This window comes from Gasterosteus aculeatus, chromosome 18 (genome assembly GCF_964276395.1).
Source record: "Gasterosteus aculeatus chromosome 18, fGasAcu3.hap1.1, whole genome shotgun sequence".
NCBI lineage: Eukaryota > Metazoa > Chordata > Actinopteri > Perciformes > Gasterosteidae > Gasterosteus > Gasterosteus aculeatus.
This window is the reverse complement of record NC_135706.1, coordinates 10406035-10425792: the sequence shown is the minus strand read 5'-3', so window position 1 is coordinate 10425792 and position 19758 is coordinate 10406035. Positions and strand designations below refer to the sequence as shown.

The following is a 19758-nucleotide window of genomic DNA, read 5'->3' as shown; positions in this document are numbered from 1 at the left end:
ATACATAACTCGTGCTCCATAAAAACATCCATTATAGAAGGCACATGTAAAACTTTAAAACCTAATTTAGACGATAGGAAGTCTTTAATTTGTAGTCATCGCTAATGTAGGAACTCCAATTTCTTTCCAGGCTATTAAGAAGTCAACTCAAATGACAGATGTATCCGTTTCAAGTGCTCCATTCGGGCTATCTGCTTTAAAGTGTGCCTGTGTGGGCACGAGGAGAGAAAGTGAGACGTTCTGTAACACAACGCCGGAATCTGAAACTCTTTCTTGGAAATGATGAAAAAAAGAAAAATGTCTGAAACAGCTAAGAATTGGGAAACACGAATTGTCCTTTGACTGCCAAGAATCATAACAGGAAGTCAACAAGCAGATTTCACAGAATAACAACATTATTGCAGAGCCGATGGGCCCCTATTATCTGACGATCGACTCCATAATGAGCTTGCGGAGGGATTTCCGCCCAGAATGTATGTGAGAGATTGTGGAGTAACTCCACTTTTCCAACAAATGGAGGATAAAATTACCATTTAGACAAAAATGGCTCCACCAATGGTGTAATTTTACACATCCACACACGGCCGCAATTACAACGTTAGTTAGCAATAGAGCAGAGAAATTGAAATAGTAATTCTTAAGTGGTTTGAATAGACAGCTAAAGGTCGCGTGTACATAATTGAAATACATATTTTAAAGTAATGGATAAACCATTTAGTTCAGGTTGTTCTCAATCTCTACGAACGCATTATTGTTCGTACGAACAATAATGCGCTGGAATGGGAAAAGCCTATAACCCACATAACAGCATAACGGTGTGATGTGTGTGGGCAGGTGGTTAGGACGTAACATAGACCGCATATAACCCCTGGACGTAGTAACAAATGGACCCATTGGCCTGTTGGCGGCCTTTTCAAAGCACCGACATTCTACATTTTGACCTTGACCACATTTTCTAGGCTTCCTTAGTGGTACAATTTACTGTTATGAACTAAAAATAGACTGTGAAAAGGTAAATCTGTCAGGAGAAGAACACCCCGCGGTGGTAACAACTCGTCAATCACAAGGAAGCGACCCCCTAACACATACCCCGCTTTACGGTCAGCTGACGGATGGATAGAGTTTGGATACATGGTGTAAATGGTCAAGCGTAGTGGGGAAAACAGTGGAAGGCCAAAGGTTAAAGGCTAAAGCTACTGGACACGATCTTCCACTGCGGCTCACCGATGGCGGTCGCTAAACAATACTACCGTGTTATTTGATTGAAAGTAATGGTTCGGTTTAAAATCAGTCAGCGTGAACGAATGGGGGCCGTGAGTTGACGCGACGGGACTGTCACAGCACGTCGGACAAAGACATTCCGGGCAGCACTTGCCCAGACGACGGTGGGCATAATTCGTCACAGATGTCGCTGCTGCCGATGATCAGGGTCATTTTTTATGCGCGTTTATAAAAGCAGCGGAGACGGCGGCTTGCATGGAGGCCAGGAACTGAAGCCAAGAGTGTCTCACGCACACGCTGTTAACAGCCTCCGGTCCATCCGCACTCCAAACGAGGGCTTTGTTTTTGCACGCGCGAGACGGCGAAGAGACAGCTGACACCGGAGAGCATAAACAAGACGTTTTGGTTGTTGTTCCCGGACGCGCTGGAGGGGTTCGCCGCCACGCGGCGTTTAAAAACGGCACGCGGGGGGTGGTGGGGGGGGGTGGAAATAGCCCAGCTTGGTGTCATTAAAAAACAAAAAGCGTAAGTGAAAAGCCGCCGTGGTTTTACACGCTTATTTCACGCCTGCTTTGTGATTTCTGGTCATTTGCACCGCAGCCCCACACTGTTTAATTCAGTTGAATGCCGTTTTTTTTTTTTTTTAAATAGACTGCTGCTTGTTTTGCTTGCTCTGTCGTTTCTTCTTCTTCTCTATCCCTCACCCACGTTTCTATTCCTCTGTCTACTCCTCGGCCTGAAAGAGATGTCTGCTCTGTCTTTGCAGCCTCGGCAGCATTGTCACCTGCCGCTGACACCTGACTCCTCTGATACGCTGTGGGCCCCAGTTCAGCTTGTTCAGCTGCTCTCAGGGAACAGATGCTGCCCTGATACTGACATGTGTTGGCTAAAGGGGAGGAAACACATAACACACACCGATCAGTTTACACAGCATCAAACGAAGAGAATATGGAGAAAATAAACTTGAGAGGAACGCGCACGAGCACAACGATAAGCATCAGTGCCGGTTACCACAAAGTAAATATTAAAGGGTGTCCTTGTCGTTCTTATATTGTTGTTTTATGACTAGAAGATAGCGAGAGTAGCTGGACTATCAGCCCGTTTATTAAATAACGGTGCAATGCCGACGTTTGAGGGTTATTAAACAGTCCTTTGTCCGTCAAAGAGAACTGACTTATTTTTCATTTCATTACAAATTCAGTGACACAAAGTCAAAAAAGTCCCACCCACACCGGCGGGGAGAACAGCCCAGCGCTCTGGATTAACTTTGTGTTGGATGAAGGTATTTTCTGCTTTCTAAAAGAAATCGCTGACAGGCCAAAAAATGTTCAAGTAGCCAAACTCATAACTGAGTCAATAAAACATCAGCAGGAGCGAAATGAAAACCATAATTCTAACATTTAATATGTGTGCAAGCATTTCGTCAGAAGAAAAGTACCACTTGTATTACAGTGAAATGAATCAATGGTAGAGATGTAGTCCTAAAACAACCATTCGAAATGCTGAGATCTGATGTTTTTGGCGGCAGGCATGTTGTTTCAGCCCTTGTTTGTGGTCCAGATGGTTTTCCTTGCAGTCTGCATGGTTTTCATTAATTGCCCAATTAAGCATTGAAGCAGAAATCCTTATCGAGGAAATCTTCACCTACGTGATACGTTTGCAATAAAAAGGGACATATTTACAACCCATAAGTGACCACATCAAAAAGTATTGAAATTTCTTCCAGTAAAATGGAGAAGCATGACGCCACCATAGAATGACCTTATGAATGAATGCCAGCTCCGGCGTACATCAACCTTTTGAATCTATTTTGGGTCTCCTTTTATAATAAAAACTGCTCTAAATTAAATTAAACTCTCGCTAAAGAAAGACACACGAGGAAGTCATGTGTGCTTTTCCACACACGGCGTGCGCCCGTAAGGAACACAGCGGCTCTCGAGTACCCATCGCTGTCCTGCTGGATGCCACATAGTGCAGATATCACATGTCACGTCGCGCATGAGGCCACTGCTGGCACCTGACTTACTGACCCGATGCCATTGAATCGAGTAATGGATCCTACTAACGTGTTACATGAACGCCCCCGCCCACCCCCAACCACACGGCTGAACCCTCCTTTGTACTGAACCCAACGTAACGTGTGCGCTCGGTTGTACACAGTAAATTTGCCAGTGTCAAAAAGGCAGTGTCAAACTATTTTAATTCTTCCGGAGTTCTTCCAACAATGGACAGAGTAAAATTGAACCAGAAAACTTCCAGTGTTGGTGAAAATAATCGGAGTTAACAGAGGTTTTACTCTGTCAGTGTTATTGACTCTCTCAGGCCCTGATTCAACACTGATTAGAGCAAGATACCTTCCAGAGTATCACAAAGAATACTCTGGAGAGCCCCGCCCACCAACTTTCCCGGTCAAACTGAGAATGTGGATTCTGGCATCGCCATCTTCCTCGCATCGAAATACTGTGGTAAGTCTTTCTACTATAAACTATTCCCGTTGTTTTTTTTCATTCCAGTAGAATCTCTATAAGAATAAAGGGACGTATTCATTCACCACACTAGTCAATGTTGGGTACGTGTCTTCAAATACCGAATTTTCAAATGGCTAACCTGATATCGGGTCGGCGGTTAGCTTAAATGTTGTTCAGACAGCAACATGTCTGAACTCGCAACACCAAACTGAACAAAAACGACACGAGGTAACGTTAATGTCAGCGAGGACGAGCTGTCCTGGTGTGTTATGTGTCATGCTTGCACATTTATTTCAGTAAAATGAAGGAAAAAAATTGTTGAAGCAGTCATATTTATTATTTCTATTTGAGCCGGAGCAAATCGCTTTAGCGTCACAATTTGGTCGAGCATAGCGGGACATGTCGCGGACATGCGGACGTGCCGCGGCTCCGAGAGGCTCGGTTCACGTTAGCTGCTGCTGTAGCCATAGATATATAAATAGTAGACGCTGCATTGGCTGCTGAGGCGCAAACAAATATTTTTTATTATATTATATACCAGAATATTATTACTGTTATGCCTACTATGAATATTAAAATACGCCGAATCATGTTTTCGGTGTCATGCCTACAAAATCCCGTGAACATCCGCTTTTGTATTCAGCGAGTGATGCGCTGACACTTCGTTGCGCCAGCTGGCACTGAGTGGAGCGGGTGACCGGTCCAAGCTGGCGGCCCCGCGGCCCGTCAGCACCACTAGGCAGCAGCGGTCGATGTCTATTCTTTATGTCTTTGGCTGTAGCTGCTGCTTAATTTATGCTTCCACGTTACGGCGGCGGCGGGTGTGGCTGTGTGTTTCTGCGGGTGCCGAATCCTTGGTGAGCCGAATCTCATATTGAAGCGCAGGCTACGGAGAAGACGTGAATTTACAACACTGGTTCACCCACTGAGGGACCTGGACGAGCAAGTGCACTTTCGATACTTTCAAATGTCAGCAACTGCCGCAAATTACGTTCTGAGCGGACCAATCACAGCACTTGCGGTCCACGTCAACTCGACTCGCAGTTAGATTTTTTCGGAGGTGCACGTCAGGCTACGGCGGAGGGGTCTACGTAGTTACGTAGTTACTTAATATGTATATTTTCTTTTTTCTTTCAGATTGTTCTTTAATGTACTGTGGTGCTCTGGTGGTAAGTAATAAGTTGATGTACTTGACCGAAAATGTAGTTGTGTTTGTGATTTTTAAAGCTGAAATAGGGTATTTTCAGGTTGTCAGCTTGTATGGGGTTGTAGATCATAATGTTGATTTCAGTTTGCTGTCTTTGCAGATACCATCATGTTGATCAAAACATTCCTGTCATCCAGCACCAACCAAGATCTTTGCCACTGTGATAAGATGTGAGCTTTACATGTTTTAGGTTTACTTTTGATGCCAATATTTCATGTTTACTTGGAATAAATATGTATTACAGTATGGATACAATTGTCTGTGTGTTTTTCCCCCTGCATAGATATGCAACACTGGTAGGAGTTGGTTAAAAATCAACACTCTTTGGAGTGATTTCATAATCAACATAGTGTAAAGTAGGTTTAACACTGGAAAGGTTATTTCTTTTATAACTCTTTAGTGTTACATGTGAATAACACTATGGGTGTTACTTCTTACATAGTGTAAAACTTGATTGACACTTCTTAGAGTTAATATTATTACACTACACTGCACCTAGTGTAAAATTTTAACTCTTACCAGAGTAAAATTGACTCTGGAAATTTAACTCTGTGTTCAGTGTACATTTAACACTCTGTAGATAGGGACCATATGTTCACTGAGGTAGTGTTAAAATTGACTCTTTAAGTGTTGTATTAACACTGGCGATTTTACTGTGTAAAACTGCAGTCCACTGCAAGTGCTCGGTTGTAATTATGTCAGAGCCAGAGACAGAGGTATGTTATTTCAGTGTGTCGAGTTTTGCATATTATCACACACTCTTTTTCATAACTAAGTACTGAAATGTACATTCTACGGGCAACAATATTGGGATGAAATGCTGCTTGTTTGGAGGAGGAAGCCAGAAATTACACAACACCTTTAAGTGTTACAGAGTTAAGAGACAAAGACTCTCACGTAGAGTTTTTGTGTGGTCAAAGTTTTAATCTTCCTTCGAAGCAGAGAGTGACTGTTCGTCGACGTTGACCTTGAAGCCCCGGCTGCCGTTTCTTGTAAGCGCCTCATTTTACATGATCACGGACGCGCGGACAAACTCCCAATCGAACCACGCGGAGCGTTGCAACTTCGTCAAAACTGAATGACCGTGGACTTTTCACTGTGCGTGGGGCCTCTTGGTCACCTTGAGGGAGGGAAGCGGCGCCTCAGGCCTCCCCGTATGGCGCGAGCAGACAGACAGGCAGCTTCAGCTCCACCTCGCTCCATCTGCAGCTTCACCTTCTGCCCCTTGCATTTGTTCTAACCTACTTGGAGGAGGGAGGCGAGGGGGGGCGCTGTTATTTTAATTTATTTCACTAAAACACCGAGCGGATCGAGTAACATTCATGACCACGATTCTTGTGCTTTTCAGGAAATTATTGAAATCGGCTTCTTTTGCTTCAAAAGGTGTCTTGACTTGCAGTGATTTGCTGATATTTCTTGTGAGGCAAACTCAGACCGTCTGGAGGATGAAACCACGATAACAAGGGCACGCAAATGTCACTCCTCTCGATGTTCCAGTCTGTTGTTAATTAGGTGGCCCAAACAGCCGGACTGTCCCAATGATTCATCAGATCATGACACAATTACAATGATTTTAAAAAAGCGACAGTGCTGCAGCACACAGCCCTTTATCGTTTGCTTTTTTCCTTTTTTATGAGGCAGAAACACGATCGCGTGCAGTCAAGACTTCAGTCGGTTACATTTCATACGTGGGCTTCTCTCCGTTTTAAAACCAGAGTGCATTTACAGTTTGGTAACACGGGGTGCAGTAACCAAATGCCATGAATGTCATTACTCTTTAATGCTGCAATGATCGCCGGTAGGGTTACTGGCAAGCTGCAGTATAGTAAATGTGTCTTTGTTCAAACAACAAAGGAGGAATTCAAAAGCGTCTTGCTTTGTATTTGGATTACTCAACAGTGAGAGGTTGAGACAAGGTTACTGTCAATTGAGCATGAGCAAATTGAAATATCTTTAACAGTTTTCATTATAAAAAGCGCTGCTGGTGTCCCGAAAGAAACCACGGTTTTCATTTTTATTAGTCATTTTTTTGTCTTACCAAGTGTTCTTTTTTTGTGAGCAACATTGGTTTTAAAACTGTTATCCAAGAGGAGTTCATACTTAGTTTGAAGCGTAATCCTGTTTAAAGATGACCATGATGCAATTTCAGCCCACTGCGTGCAACTCCAATGCACCAACCCCCCCTCCGGCCTCCACGCCCTTCGTGTTCGGGTCTGGTTCATGACGCGCGTTATCCAACCACAGCAGAAAGGCAAACACCGTTGTGGATGTTCTGATTGGCCACGCTGAAAGCCGAGGTGAAGAGGAGCCGGCCTTCTTCCACAGAGAGGAGACGCAGTAACGCAGCCGCACGTTTTCTTTCCCACCATTGCTTCACTGGTTGGTCTGAAAAATGACCAACCAAACCTTGGTGGACTTGCTGGATGTCTACTGTTTACCTTGCAATAGTTAAACCTTCTAGATGAATTTCTTATAATATTATTAACAATCACATACGACTTCAATACCAACTGGAGCAAATGACCAATAAACACATGAATGCTAGCACACAACCAGCGTGTGAATGAGAATCAGGATTATAGCACAGAAAATAGGTTAGCAGCCGGTCGTCTCAGCCCGGGGTTGTCACCGGGTGCTTGCGTTTTTTTTTTCCCCTTCTTTTCGTACAGCTATTAAATGTGAACTCATAAGCTTCCGCTCCGATTGCCGCCCTCGGGGATAAACACAACTCACCTATCAGTGTTATTGTTATTATCATTAGGCCCCAGTGTGTGACAGTGCACTTCATCCAGGTTGGCTGGTTGAGAGATTAAGCAGATGCTGGAAACAAATTGGAAAAAAAATCCCCCGAGAGACAGTATATATATATATATATAAAAATATATATATATATATATATATATATATATATATATATGACAGACAATTCATTGTGGCTTAGCGCTGTCTGACCAAATCATTGCACTTCAGGTTGTGGTGATAAGAACGGCAATGAAAGCGCTCCGTTTTGCGCGTGAACCATAAACATGCGGCAATAAACTCCTCGCCTCTCCCCTCAGTGTTTAGACGCTTTCCATGTTTGACGTGGAAAGATTTTTCTTTTGGCTCATCTGCGTCGTGAGGCAGAACAGGCCACCGAGGCTCTGTGTGCTGGGGAGGGAGACAGCTCGCCGCTTTGGGCACACAGTCAAAAACTGGAATAAACCACCCTCCTGTCTGAGGCCAATGTGTGCGAGAGCTGTGCTTCATGACATTGTGGGTTCCTCAGGGAGAATTTATCTGCTGCTGGTTGTGTGACTGGATTTGGAATGTGTTTTTATAGCAGCAGTGGCTAGTTATTTCATTTTATTTTAAGGAGGTGTTATTACTTAAGCCCCACCCCCACCTCCCCCCTTAGTTTACACTGAGTTATTTGTGTTTGTTGGTTTGGGGGTCAAATCAACACGGAATAGTGGATTAAACAGACTTCATTAAAAGAAAAGAAGGGCTTAAGTGACTCAGGCTGCTCAATTAAACGAGAAGCGAGCCATTTCGGTGGAAAACCGTCCCAGCATGCAAAACTAACTTAAAGGTTTGTTTAGACTCTGAACCTTCGTCTCTCTCTCTCTCTCTCTCTCTCTCTCTCTCTCTCTCTTGGTGGCGTAAAATAAGTTGTTCCCAGCATTGTTCCTGGAAGTGAACGAGCTTCTAATACCTTTCCTTTTCAGGTCAAGAGAAGGAACACTATGACACAGACTAAATCAAGAGAGACTTTAACAGCCAGTCGGCCTCGCACTGCACTGCAACACATTTTCCTTTGCGTTCAATCGGGATCATGGAAAAAAAATGATATATCACGCACACAAATAGAGGCCATAGAATAACATCAGCATATGATCCTAAATTAAACATGAGTGACTTTCCTGTGCACTCTACTTTAATTTGAGTTGATCACTCAGCATCCTGCTGATGCAAATTGCTCAGCTGAGCGCCAAATGTGTCTAAATCTGCTGCTAAAAATAGTCCCAAAACAAAAAGCTGCCTTTTTACTGGGCTTTCATTTTGTCCAATTGTTTAAAAAAATACTGTAACTGCAGTTTTGTGATACATTTCTAAAGACTCACACATCAGTACGAAAGAAATGAGTCTGCGCTCAGAACAGAACATGAGGGATATATCTCAGATTTCCAACTGGGATAATTAGGACATGGATTGAGCGACTGTGTCCAGTCGATGCTAAAAGCTCTGGTCTGTAGAGATCCACATCGTTAGATGTTCCAGGATGTGAGATTATAAGGTAATAGAGAAAAATAGACGACGAGGTTCTCTTTTCTGACTAAATAAACTTCTCAGTAGTAAGTTTGCCACATTAGAGCAGAGATTGCACATGTCACCCTTTGTATATTTATTATTTGTAAGACAATCAGTAGGAAACTTCAAGTGAGGGAGTCTTCAGATCTCACTACTGTGTAATATTTTATTTGGTTAAACTCCAGTCGGCCCCCAACTGAAGTCTAACAAATACAAAGTCGTGTTTTGTTTAGTGAGTCGGGCAAGCGTTCAACTTTCCATTGAGGCAGCGGAGTACTAAGCAGACGCACAATAGGTAAACATTGGCTGGTCGTGTGAACGGAGCAGCAGCGGCAACGAGAGTCACTTCTGTCGACTTTCTCAGACGTTACTCCTTTCAGATCGGGAGCAGGAAGGAGTGAGTGCTCTCCGTGAGCGCGCACTTTGGACTTATTTCTCAGGGAAACTTCTGCCTTTGATGCTCAAACCCGAGCAATATTGATTTTGTTTTTTAATCAAAGAGACTGAATGTTGCAAGCGCTGGAAATAACATGCAATCCATTAAACACTATCTCACACGGGGATTTGTTTGCATTGAGTGTAATTATAAACCGATGGAGGTGTCGCTGCGTTTCCCCTGGTAGCTCTGTAATATTCATCGTATTGAACGACTCCGTCACATTAAACACGATAACGAAAACAAAGATCCCATTAGAATACACTTTGCTGGAGCGGCGCCGTCTTCATTTAAGTTGGCAGCTCATTTTGGTGCGCTTTGTACACTCAGAGGCCTTTGTGAGCCAAGTTGAACAAATCCACAAAAGTTAAAAGTTGCATTCAGCTCCTTCATAATTCTCTTCAGATTCCAGGTGTTAATAAAAAAAGAACCCCGGTACAGCAGTGAAGGATCTTGGCCGGTTGGTGAGCCTCAACCAGTAAATGGGGAGAGGACGGGCATCGGATCAGTCCAATCGGATCTCACCGAGATACGTGAACTGGCCGCGACGTGTTAACAGCCAATTGTGCGGAGGCGGCACGGAATGTCGTGCCGCCTCCATGGAAACAACGCCGATGGAAAATCAATCAGGGTCCTTCTCCACAGTGGGAATTCTCAGCTTCAGTCCATAAAAGGAGGTCGGTGAATGTGTGTGTGGACGGACGGGTCAGCATGTCATTCTGCGTGGAACAATAAGTTAATGTGGGAACATTTTATGTGCATTTTGCAAAAATGTTGAAAGTCCCTTATTAAGATTTTATTTTATTTAATATATTTTCTTCTTCTTAACTTCATTCAGTTATCTTCAATATGTTTTCTCAATTATAATTAAATTGACATACCCACATGTGAAAGTCAAAGACAGAGTTTCAGCATTTTACATCTTGTGAGTTGGCCCTCCGGACCGGATCAGGTGGCACAAAGCTTTTGTTTGTCGCCCCTAAAGCCGGCAATATCCAGTGGAGTCCTTTGTTAGTTACGGTTGAATCCACATACCCCGCTTACATATTCCCACAAAACATCGATGGCGTATTCAAACAATTCTTTTTTTCCCTTTTCTACGTGCAAACAAAGATGTTCTGGTCATGTGATGTATTACGCTGTTTGTCGTGTTGACACAACGTGACACATCTCACCTCGATCACACACGGGACGAACGTTGTTACTACAGAAGATTCCAATTCCAGAGTTTCCACAAGCGCGTGAACTTAGTTTCAGCCCAACTCGGCTGCACACTAATAGCTGCCTTTATTTTTAACTCGAGGTCTTCTTGTAACCTTAGTGACACAAACTCTCAAATCACACAAAGAGTCAGTCAAACATGAGTCATCCCGTCAGCTTGAGGCAGCACCGACTCAATGACGCTGTTCTTTCTTAATTGGCATGTTGCTAACGTGCACACCAAATGAATAAACAAAGATTTTTCTTTTCTTTGGCCAAAAGATGTTATTGCCACATTACAGATTGTATTTCATATTTTTGGCAATTCCTGCATTTCAAATCAATGCTCAAAGCAAATTTTTAATTACCTCTAAAAATATCTAATTTCAGTGCAAGTGTGAATATCGGCTACAGCAACGGTTGCTCAGAAGTTGTCGCTGTGGACCAGTCACGTCGACATAGAGAATAATTGCCTTCAGGAAACAAAACAAGTTGGCTGACGAGAGCAATAAGACGAAAGGGTCCTCAGGAATTCGTTCCAATTCGTTTCAGTGCTTTCCTGTCAGCCGTTGGCCAAATTTCATTCAATCGAGACGAAGACAAGCATTTGTTTCTTTATGAGAATACGAGAAGAAGCAGCTGATCCGTCGCATGAGTTCACTACCTCAAAGACTATTCAGGAAAGGCGTTCCCTTAATCCCCTTCAGCCAAACGCATCAAGCTTTCAGCATTTCTACTGCAATACTTACAAAATACAAAATGCACACGAAAATAATGAAAAGACCGGTGAAGACTGCTGATGTTAAAGACGTTCCATGAATCGCTTTGGTCATAAGACACTCCTCTCTGAGCCACAAATGTGAACCCCATGGTGGCACCAGAGAAAAGGTCAGAGGGTCGCAAGTGATTTTGTATTTGGGGAAAACCTTTGGCTCCAATCCACGTCGATTGCGGACAGACGAGCAGCGTCTCAGAAAGATCCTCCTTCTGTTGGGTGTGCTGATGAAAGCACGTTTACAGCCTTCGGGCAGCTGTATGTTTATTTGTATTGTCACCTGAAGAGCTGAAGTACCCCCCCCATGCGTCTCTCTGCCTCGTGACGGTGGGAGTCCTTGTGGAATGCAGCTGGCAAGATGAATATTTTTTGTGCCCTCAACCACTCACTTAAGCTGACTGAATAATGATGATACAAATGTAACTAATTACCATTAAAAATTCAGGATCCCGACCTCTAATTATTCAATGGCAGTAAATGATTCACACGTCTGGTGGCGAGTCAACGAGTCAATGTGAAAATAGGAAAAAAAGGACCATGTATTTTATTCATTGCATGTCCGCGTGTAGAAAAGTTAGATGCGCTGAACCCAGAGAGGATCTTTTTTTTTTTTTCCAACGACAGCCCGCTGCACATTCACACACACTAATGTGCTTCCACATTTGGTGGCTTTCCAGCACATCAGCAACCGATGCGCTGCTGCTGACGGAGCGACTAAACCAGGGCTGGAAGGGCTTCGGCGCTCTCATCCAAGACCCTCTTGAAAAAAGGGTTGGAGGACTGTTGTCTGCAAAGCAACATGCGGATTTCCTCCTCAGAGTGCAGGGCTTTAACACGCTACGTCGGGGTTATAGCACCTCGTATGGATCGCGTGCCTGAATGCATTTATACTCAGGTCCTGCAATTAGGAAGTGTCACAGGCTGTAGACGATGAGCTCTTCTATGGAAAACACTGAGGTCATGTCTACCGAATCTGCAATGATGCCAATTGATCTTTGGACGAGGTGATTCACAAAATGCAGGAGGGATTTTTTTTTTTCTAACCACAACCATATGGTGACTTTGAAATAAGGTTTTGTTTATGAGCCAACGAGGAAGGATAATGACTTCAAGAGATTAGATACCAGCCGTTAGGTCATGAGTCAAAGAGGAATATTTTGCCAGATTTATTCTCCACAACTAGAAAGAACTAGATTGTATAAAGTAATCCTGCCAAACTTTTCCAGAAAGAACATTCAGTCCCCTTCCATTGAATTTGGTAGAAATTGCAGATTGCAGAGAAAATTAAAAAGCTGTGTGGCTTGACACATGTAGGTAACTAAGATGTTTTTAAATGTAAATGTGTGCGATTATCCTTTTAACTTGGAAAATAAGTGAACAGAACTGTGTCAACATGAGTTAAAAAACACAAAAGCATAAAAAATGGACAATTTGCAATCAAATACGCCATAACAAGGTACAGTAGGGGACGGTTGTGGAAGGAAACAAGAACTAAAGAACTAAACCTTCGCAGGTACGTTTTTCCAATCAAATCTGTTGTTGGGTGGTTGGTTTCTGCAGAGATCACGTTACGGGTTGTAATTATTCAATGTCAGAATTCTGTTCCCCTCCATGGAATTGGTGGTGGTCAAATAAATTTCACCGTTCATAACTTTCTGCATGTTTTCATACTACCAGAGGTAGGTGAAAAACATTAGCTTTGTGTGTGTGTGTGTGTGTGTGTGTAATTATATTTACATAAGGTTGAGTACACAGGCTGTCACATGATATTGTTTTACCTAAAATGACATCTACAGTATGTCAACGTGAAGAGAAAAAAACACGATCCCGCCCTCGTCAGATGTCATACAGGACGTCCCGCAACGCAAACAAGACGTGAGCCAGGTCTTGTTTGTAAGACAGCGTGTCACCCGTCCTCTACGGGCCCCCGTGGCCGACCTTGAGGAGCGGCGTTGCATGTACATTGAGTGTGGACCACAGTATCTGAAGTGTTAACGTTGTGTGCCGGGAGGACAGCGGAACAGCGAGGGCTCTGGTGTTGTCATTAATACGTAATGGCGGGCCCGAAACGCCAATCACTGTGTTAGGAGTGGCCTCCGGGCTCACAATCACAGAGCGCCGGTACAAACACCCGGGCTCGGGTTAGTGAACAATTAGTCGCCTCCATCCGATAGGGTTACAAGTCAAAGGTCACCACTGACAACTCTCAACTGGCCACTAAAACACAAGTGGAAGGCTCAGAGGCGATAACGGAGGATACAAGAGAGGAAAAGGACAATGTGTTCCTTAATAAGGGTGAAAACACCTGATTGAATCTTGACCTTACGAATAATATGCTTTAAAAGTGGAAACTTTAAAAACAATAAATGACCAGACAGAGGTAAACAGTGTGAATTTCTCTTTTTGCTTGCTCTCATCTTCCAATATTTAACACGTCTGACTAAATCCAGCCTGGAGTTGTGGCTACAGTTATGCAAAGAGCAGAGGTTGGAGTGAAATAACAAAGATGGAAGGCGGTGTGAGAAATAGAGTAAAGAGCTGGGAGCCTCGGGGTGCGGCAGAAGCTTTTGGGGCAGAAATAATGAGTAAGCGCGAAAGAGAAGAGGCAAATCAATGTCTCATTACTTAGCTTCCCTGAGCGCCTCCAAAAACAACCTTGAGTAACGAACAGTACAACGTTTGGAGAGAAGCATGTCCTTACGAGTACTCGACTTTGCTGCTACAATTCTGACTTTGATGCGAGCCATTTGAAAACTACATTTCTATAAAATGCTGAGGTATAAAAGGCAAGCAGCTTGTTTGTCTGGCTTCAATTTAAACAAAGGTGTCATATCACCATGTTAACACTGCAAAGGGTTTTAAAACTGAATATTAAAATTATATTTATGGTATTTTTAACATATTTGCTGTGGCTATTCTAACCAGATAGGGACCCTGCAAGTATAGAAGTTTGAATGCGGTCTGATTAGACTTATCGTTTATGGTATATATCATATTGTATAGAGGATATAAAGTGCACCTGTTGAATTTATGAATAAAATGTTATTTTATGGTATTTCCTCTCTACAAGCATGAGAGAACATAACATTAAGTATCACTTGCATGTTCCCTTTGTTTAAGTATATATTTTTAATGTGTTATATTTTTTCTCTACATTTTGAAACATTTGTCAGACAGACAGTTCAGATTTTACAAACAACAACAAAAGCACACCAACAAATGTACTATTGAAACGATATAGGCTATAATAAATAATCCAAATAACACTCACTGCTGGCATTATGTGCACGTCTATTTCTGATCAATTGTCTTTCAATGCAGGGTTTAAATTGGAAATGGAGTATTTTACATTACAGTGTTACTTTTTTTTAACTTTACAAATATCCTCAATCTACCCATAGAAATGCAATAATACGTATGAATGTTAAATATGCTCGGTGTCCCGTGCAGCTGATGGCACGTGGGCTCCGACTCAAACCGAACCAACCACCGATGCTCCACCCGGTACATGAACTTCACCGAGTGTCCTCACCTATTGTGGTGATCACGGTGATGGCGAAGTAAAAGGAGCCGGCGAACTTCCACTGCACGCCGGCTTTGTGCGGCTTCAGCTCCAGCACCACCTCCTCCAGGTTGTCGAAGTCCTCCGTGGACAGGTTGAAGGTCTTGAGCAGCTTCTCCTTGCGCAGGTCCAGGTCTCCCCTCTCGCTCGTCTCCTTGCGGGATTCCAGCGCGTCGAAGATCGCGGCGCCGACGATCAGGTAGGTGAAGGTGCAGACGATGAGGGCGAGGGTCCTCACGTTTTGCCTCTTCATGGCGGTGCCGCGGTGCGCGTCAGGGCGACGGGCGGGCTGTCGGCGCGGGTCTGGAGGACGGGGAGCTCGGCGGGCTCATGGCTGGACGCTCCACTGACGGAGCTCACGAGCCCCTCTGATTACTTTATGAGACCGGGGAGCTGTTCGTTCAGCACCACGCCCCTCCCCCCCCTCCTCCCTCCTCCCCTCCCGTTACGTCACCACGTCCCTGTGTGCCCCCCCCGCTGGGAGAAGACACCGTGTGAACCCTCGTGGTAAAGGAATACTCACTGGAAGAACATTTAATCAGGTATTTCTGCTCTTTTGTCATCTTTTAACACATGATGACTCCTTAACCCATCAACAAATAAGTGATGCCATTAAGCTGTTATTTTTGCTAATTATCTTTGCTTAATCAATAATCATAATTCCCTTTTATTACCCCTTGACTGCTTGTGTGTATCATCAAACGTCAATGAATCAACTCATGTGTCATGTCAAACACTAAAATGTGAGGATTCAGGGTTTTTTCCATTGTCATATGTCCTTTTTGATTCCTGTATTACCCAATTTTTTAAGGTTCTCCCTTGAGGGATGCAGAGCATATTTACATATTTATTCTGTGAAAAGAGGCTTATCCGTATGATAACTGTCACCCCGTGCATCACATGGCAGGGGGTCCCTTCGTAGAGGCCACGGCATTAACTTGATTGCTTTTTGAAGTAAAATCACGTCCATCACTGAGTGATGTCACAATATTTGAGCAGAACAGCTGGTGGTAAAAAGCCCCGGTATTCACTCACATGCACTAAATAATAAAATAGAAACTTCTCCATCTACGAGGGATGCTCTCAGCATGACTCACTTTATTCAGAACTTAAGCTACACTCTCAATAACTGCTCTCTGAACTTATTGTTCACCTCTGCATCAAAGCAATGTTTTAAACCTGAAGGACACATAGTGTATGCTCATCTGTGCTCTATGTGTGGGCTGGATATGGAATGTGGGTCTAAGTCTAAAGAAAAACCTCTTTTTATGATGTTTGACGCAGACACACAAAATGTCAAGCCAAACTTTGACCAGGGTCAAATTTCAAGACCTTAAACCGTAAATACTTTCTAGTTCCCCTAGCTTTGCTTTAATGAAACTTAAAGTAGGTCTTTTCACCAGCAGCAACATGTTTTATTTGCTACTTTTTCAGAAAAAAATCTAGCAATACACACTGGCTTACTGCCTAAAACCAATCCATCACCCCAGTTGTGCCGTATTGCCCAGTGACAGGCGATGACATCGCCGCACCTCACCTGCTCTATCTTTGACTGATTGATCCTGACCAATCTTTCCCATCGCTGCACACCGTGAGACCCGAAATAGCTCCGGCTTCAATAACACGGTCAGTCAAGTCAACTGTGACTGAGCTCGCACAAATCCCACCTTCACTAGCGGGGAGTGCTGCGTGCCTCGGCCAGACCAATACATCAATTGATCCGTGACGCTTTGATAAAAAAAATGTGGCCTTTCATAAAACGCTCTTTGGAAGGTAAAAAGGGCACTTGCACTGAACCCAAAGCTGTGGTGCACTTTGAAACTGATGGATGGTCGGATCGAAAAAAAAAAAACCCACAGCCGGGCATAACTAAAGGTCCCAATAGCTAATATCTAATTAGATATTGATACTACTGTTGTTTTATTCTCTGTGGTTGTTTTCAGTGAATAACAAAACACAAAGTTGTATTTACCTGTTAAAATGCCTTTGTACTCATTATTTGAGACTTGAGACGAGATGAGTCAAGAAGACAGGAAAAGCCAGCAGACACGATAAGTGTCGTTGCGTATCGGTTATGCATCTCTAAACTGTGATCTTTGCCGTGACTCATCGACTCTCATGTGAACAAGCATCCGGTTTTATGACGCAACTCTCGTGAAATGTGTCCTCTGTGATGCGCAAAGACAGTGAGGGGTAACGGGAAGAAAGAAGCAATGGATACTGACAGGTCACTGAGCACAATATGTCACTAAGTGAGCTGGAAGAAAAAGGGACAACACGCCGTGCACAAAAACAAAGCTGTTTTCAATAATTCATCACCTTTCAGGTAGAATTGATCGGCCCTGTCGCGAATGTCCTGTTTACTGATCGCCAGCTCACTTTCCTGTATAGAAAATTGAAAGTAGAATCCATAGACATCCACGTGAAAGTAACTCAAACAAACACAGTATGTATACGTACACACGGGCACATGTACAAAGTGCACACACTCGCACACAGTTCCACGTCACGTTTCGCGTTGTTGGCAGGTCCCGCGGCGTTTAGGGCCGACTAAACCTTGCTGGAGAGCACATTGCATAACGCCGTAACAAGAGGACATCATTAAGGCAAGTCCGCTTCTCCACCCCCAGCCGGTCTCCAGCCCCGTGCGTCCCGAGAGTGACCTTCAGCCCCCCACACTTCATCACACCGGGTTCAACGTGGCCTCCAGAATCCCGCTGACATTCTATTCAAGTCTTTAATTTTCACTTTTTTTTTTTGCTGCTGCTCCTGCTGTCGTTTGATAGTTATTCCAAACTTTCCCTCCAGTTAGTGGTGATTCTTCCGTTGCTTCCCCCCCCCAGTGAGTGTGATGAACCTGCTGCTGCAGACAGTAACGTACTGCCATGTAGATGCTACGGGGAAAGAGTTCTAGCCTCAAACCTAAAATCATTATGCATCAAATTGCAGATTTGAGTATTGATTATCTGTACCTGAGAGGTTACAGAGACTTTCCTGCCAAATTAGGGAAATGATTGACCAGTCAAACTGTGGATGGATAACATCCTAGTGTCACAGTCCCAGCAAGAAATATGTTAATATAATGTTTTTTCAATTAAATAAATGCTGTTTTTTTCGAATTTGAAAAATGTAGAGAAATCAACGGCCACTTTCTGAGTAAAGCTTTGTAAGCAAAAGAGGAAATGTACACTTGCAATCCAAACAGTTACAGCAAACAAGCAATTTAACAACAGTTAACAAACAGAAGGAGAGAAAATCCGACACGATTGGGAATCAAAATCATCGCCGCTTGAATTTTTTTGGATCCTCCGCTGCTGCTCCAAGGAAACATTTGTTTCACACAGTTCTACACTTCTGCTCGGGACCTTTCATCTCAGTCCACGTCGCCCCTGCTGCCGTTAATAACAGCATCCTCTCTAATGAACGCTGTCACATGTCTGTTGTGATGTTACATAACGCCTGTCTCGCCATATGAATACAGCAGCAGTGATTGGCCGTCCTGTCACCGGCTTTCATGCCCATACGGCCGCAATCAACGTTGACAGAGTGGCCTTCATTTGACCTAAAGTCAGAGAGGTCACGCATAGACCAACAAAAAACCCCACGAGGGACACGTTTATAAATCACGGGCAAATTACTGATGTGGGTGTAAAGAAAGACAACAACTTGGCGTTCCTCATTATGCATTTTTATGAAATTATTGACAATGCCAATTACAGTGCTGATTATTAACTCCTACACAATGATTATTAGGTAACTGTGCGCCTGTTAGCATGCTTACTTCAGCAAATAGCCTGTGCATAGTGACTCACATGGACGGATCAATAGACAGATAGATGGATGGACACTTTGTTCTTATAATATGAATATAAGGATACAAACACCAAGCGAAATCTTATTTCGCCGCTACTCACATTCCAATTAAACAGAGAAACAAGAAAAACTTTTCAGTCATAAATAAGCAACTTTGGCAAAATGCGCAGCTTGTTCTTTTTTTAACGGTCAAACGCCGCCTCAGCGTATTCACAGCATCATTAGCAGGAATAAAGTACTAGAATTCTCTCCCCCGTTATGTTCTTCAACAGACCGATGTAGGCGTCAAGGAGCTTTTTTTGGGACTTCTCGTCCCATCGTACGGTTTCTGTATAAAATATATTCATAAAACATGCAGGTCAGATTTGTGCAGTTCTTGATCAAATCCACATAGAAATGTAGGAAAAAACAACAGCAAACAGACATTTCAGCGTCACTGTAAATGCCAATATGACAGAAAGCCGATGGCTGATTCCATGTGACGTGCTGCGGATTGTGTCGTGTTGAATGAGTAACTCATGGCGGATTGACAAGCACCTGCAGTACATCTCATGGGGAAGACTGTCCGCTGATGAATTCGTTATTCATAAGTTGTGCCTCCTTCTGGGTTCAAGCCACTGTACCTCATTTTAAATGTTGCTCTGAGTGCTTCTACTGGGGATGTCTAGTTCATTTCAGGGCACCGAGCTCAGACAGAAGATTATGCAACAGCAAAAAACTGCATTCGTTGTCGCTTGTTAGGTTGAACATGTTTTTATTCATGAATTAAAAATGTACTTATTTGGG

General features: G+C 43.4%; 1 protein-coding gene and 1 long non-coding RNA gene across 2 annotated transcripts in view; one reads left to right on the top strand and one right to left on the bottom strand.

The window, feature by feature from the left end:
• The window catches only part of kcnk3a (potassium channel, subfamily K, member 3a), a 24393-nt gene extending 8843 nt beyond the window's left edge, over positions 1 to 15550 (bottom strand). The window contains exon 1 of the mRNA XM_040161266.2: positions 15130 to 15550. Coding sequence (XP_040017200.1) covers positions 15130 to 15412 — 283 coding nt within the window. The 5' untranslated portion in view covers positions 15413 to 15550. The remainder of the gene's footprint in view (positions 1 to 15129) is intronic.
• On the top strand, positions 3376 to 5146 carry LOC144389367 (uncharacterized). Its single transcript, XR_013453361.1, has 2 exons — positions 3376 to 4858; positions 4997 to 5146. It is a non-coding gene; the product is annotated as an uncharacterized LOC144389367 (long non-coding RNA).
• Positions 15551 to 19758: the final 4208 nt, after the last annotated feature.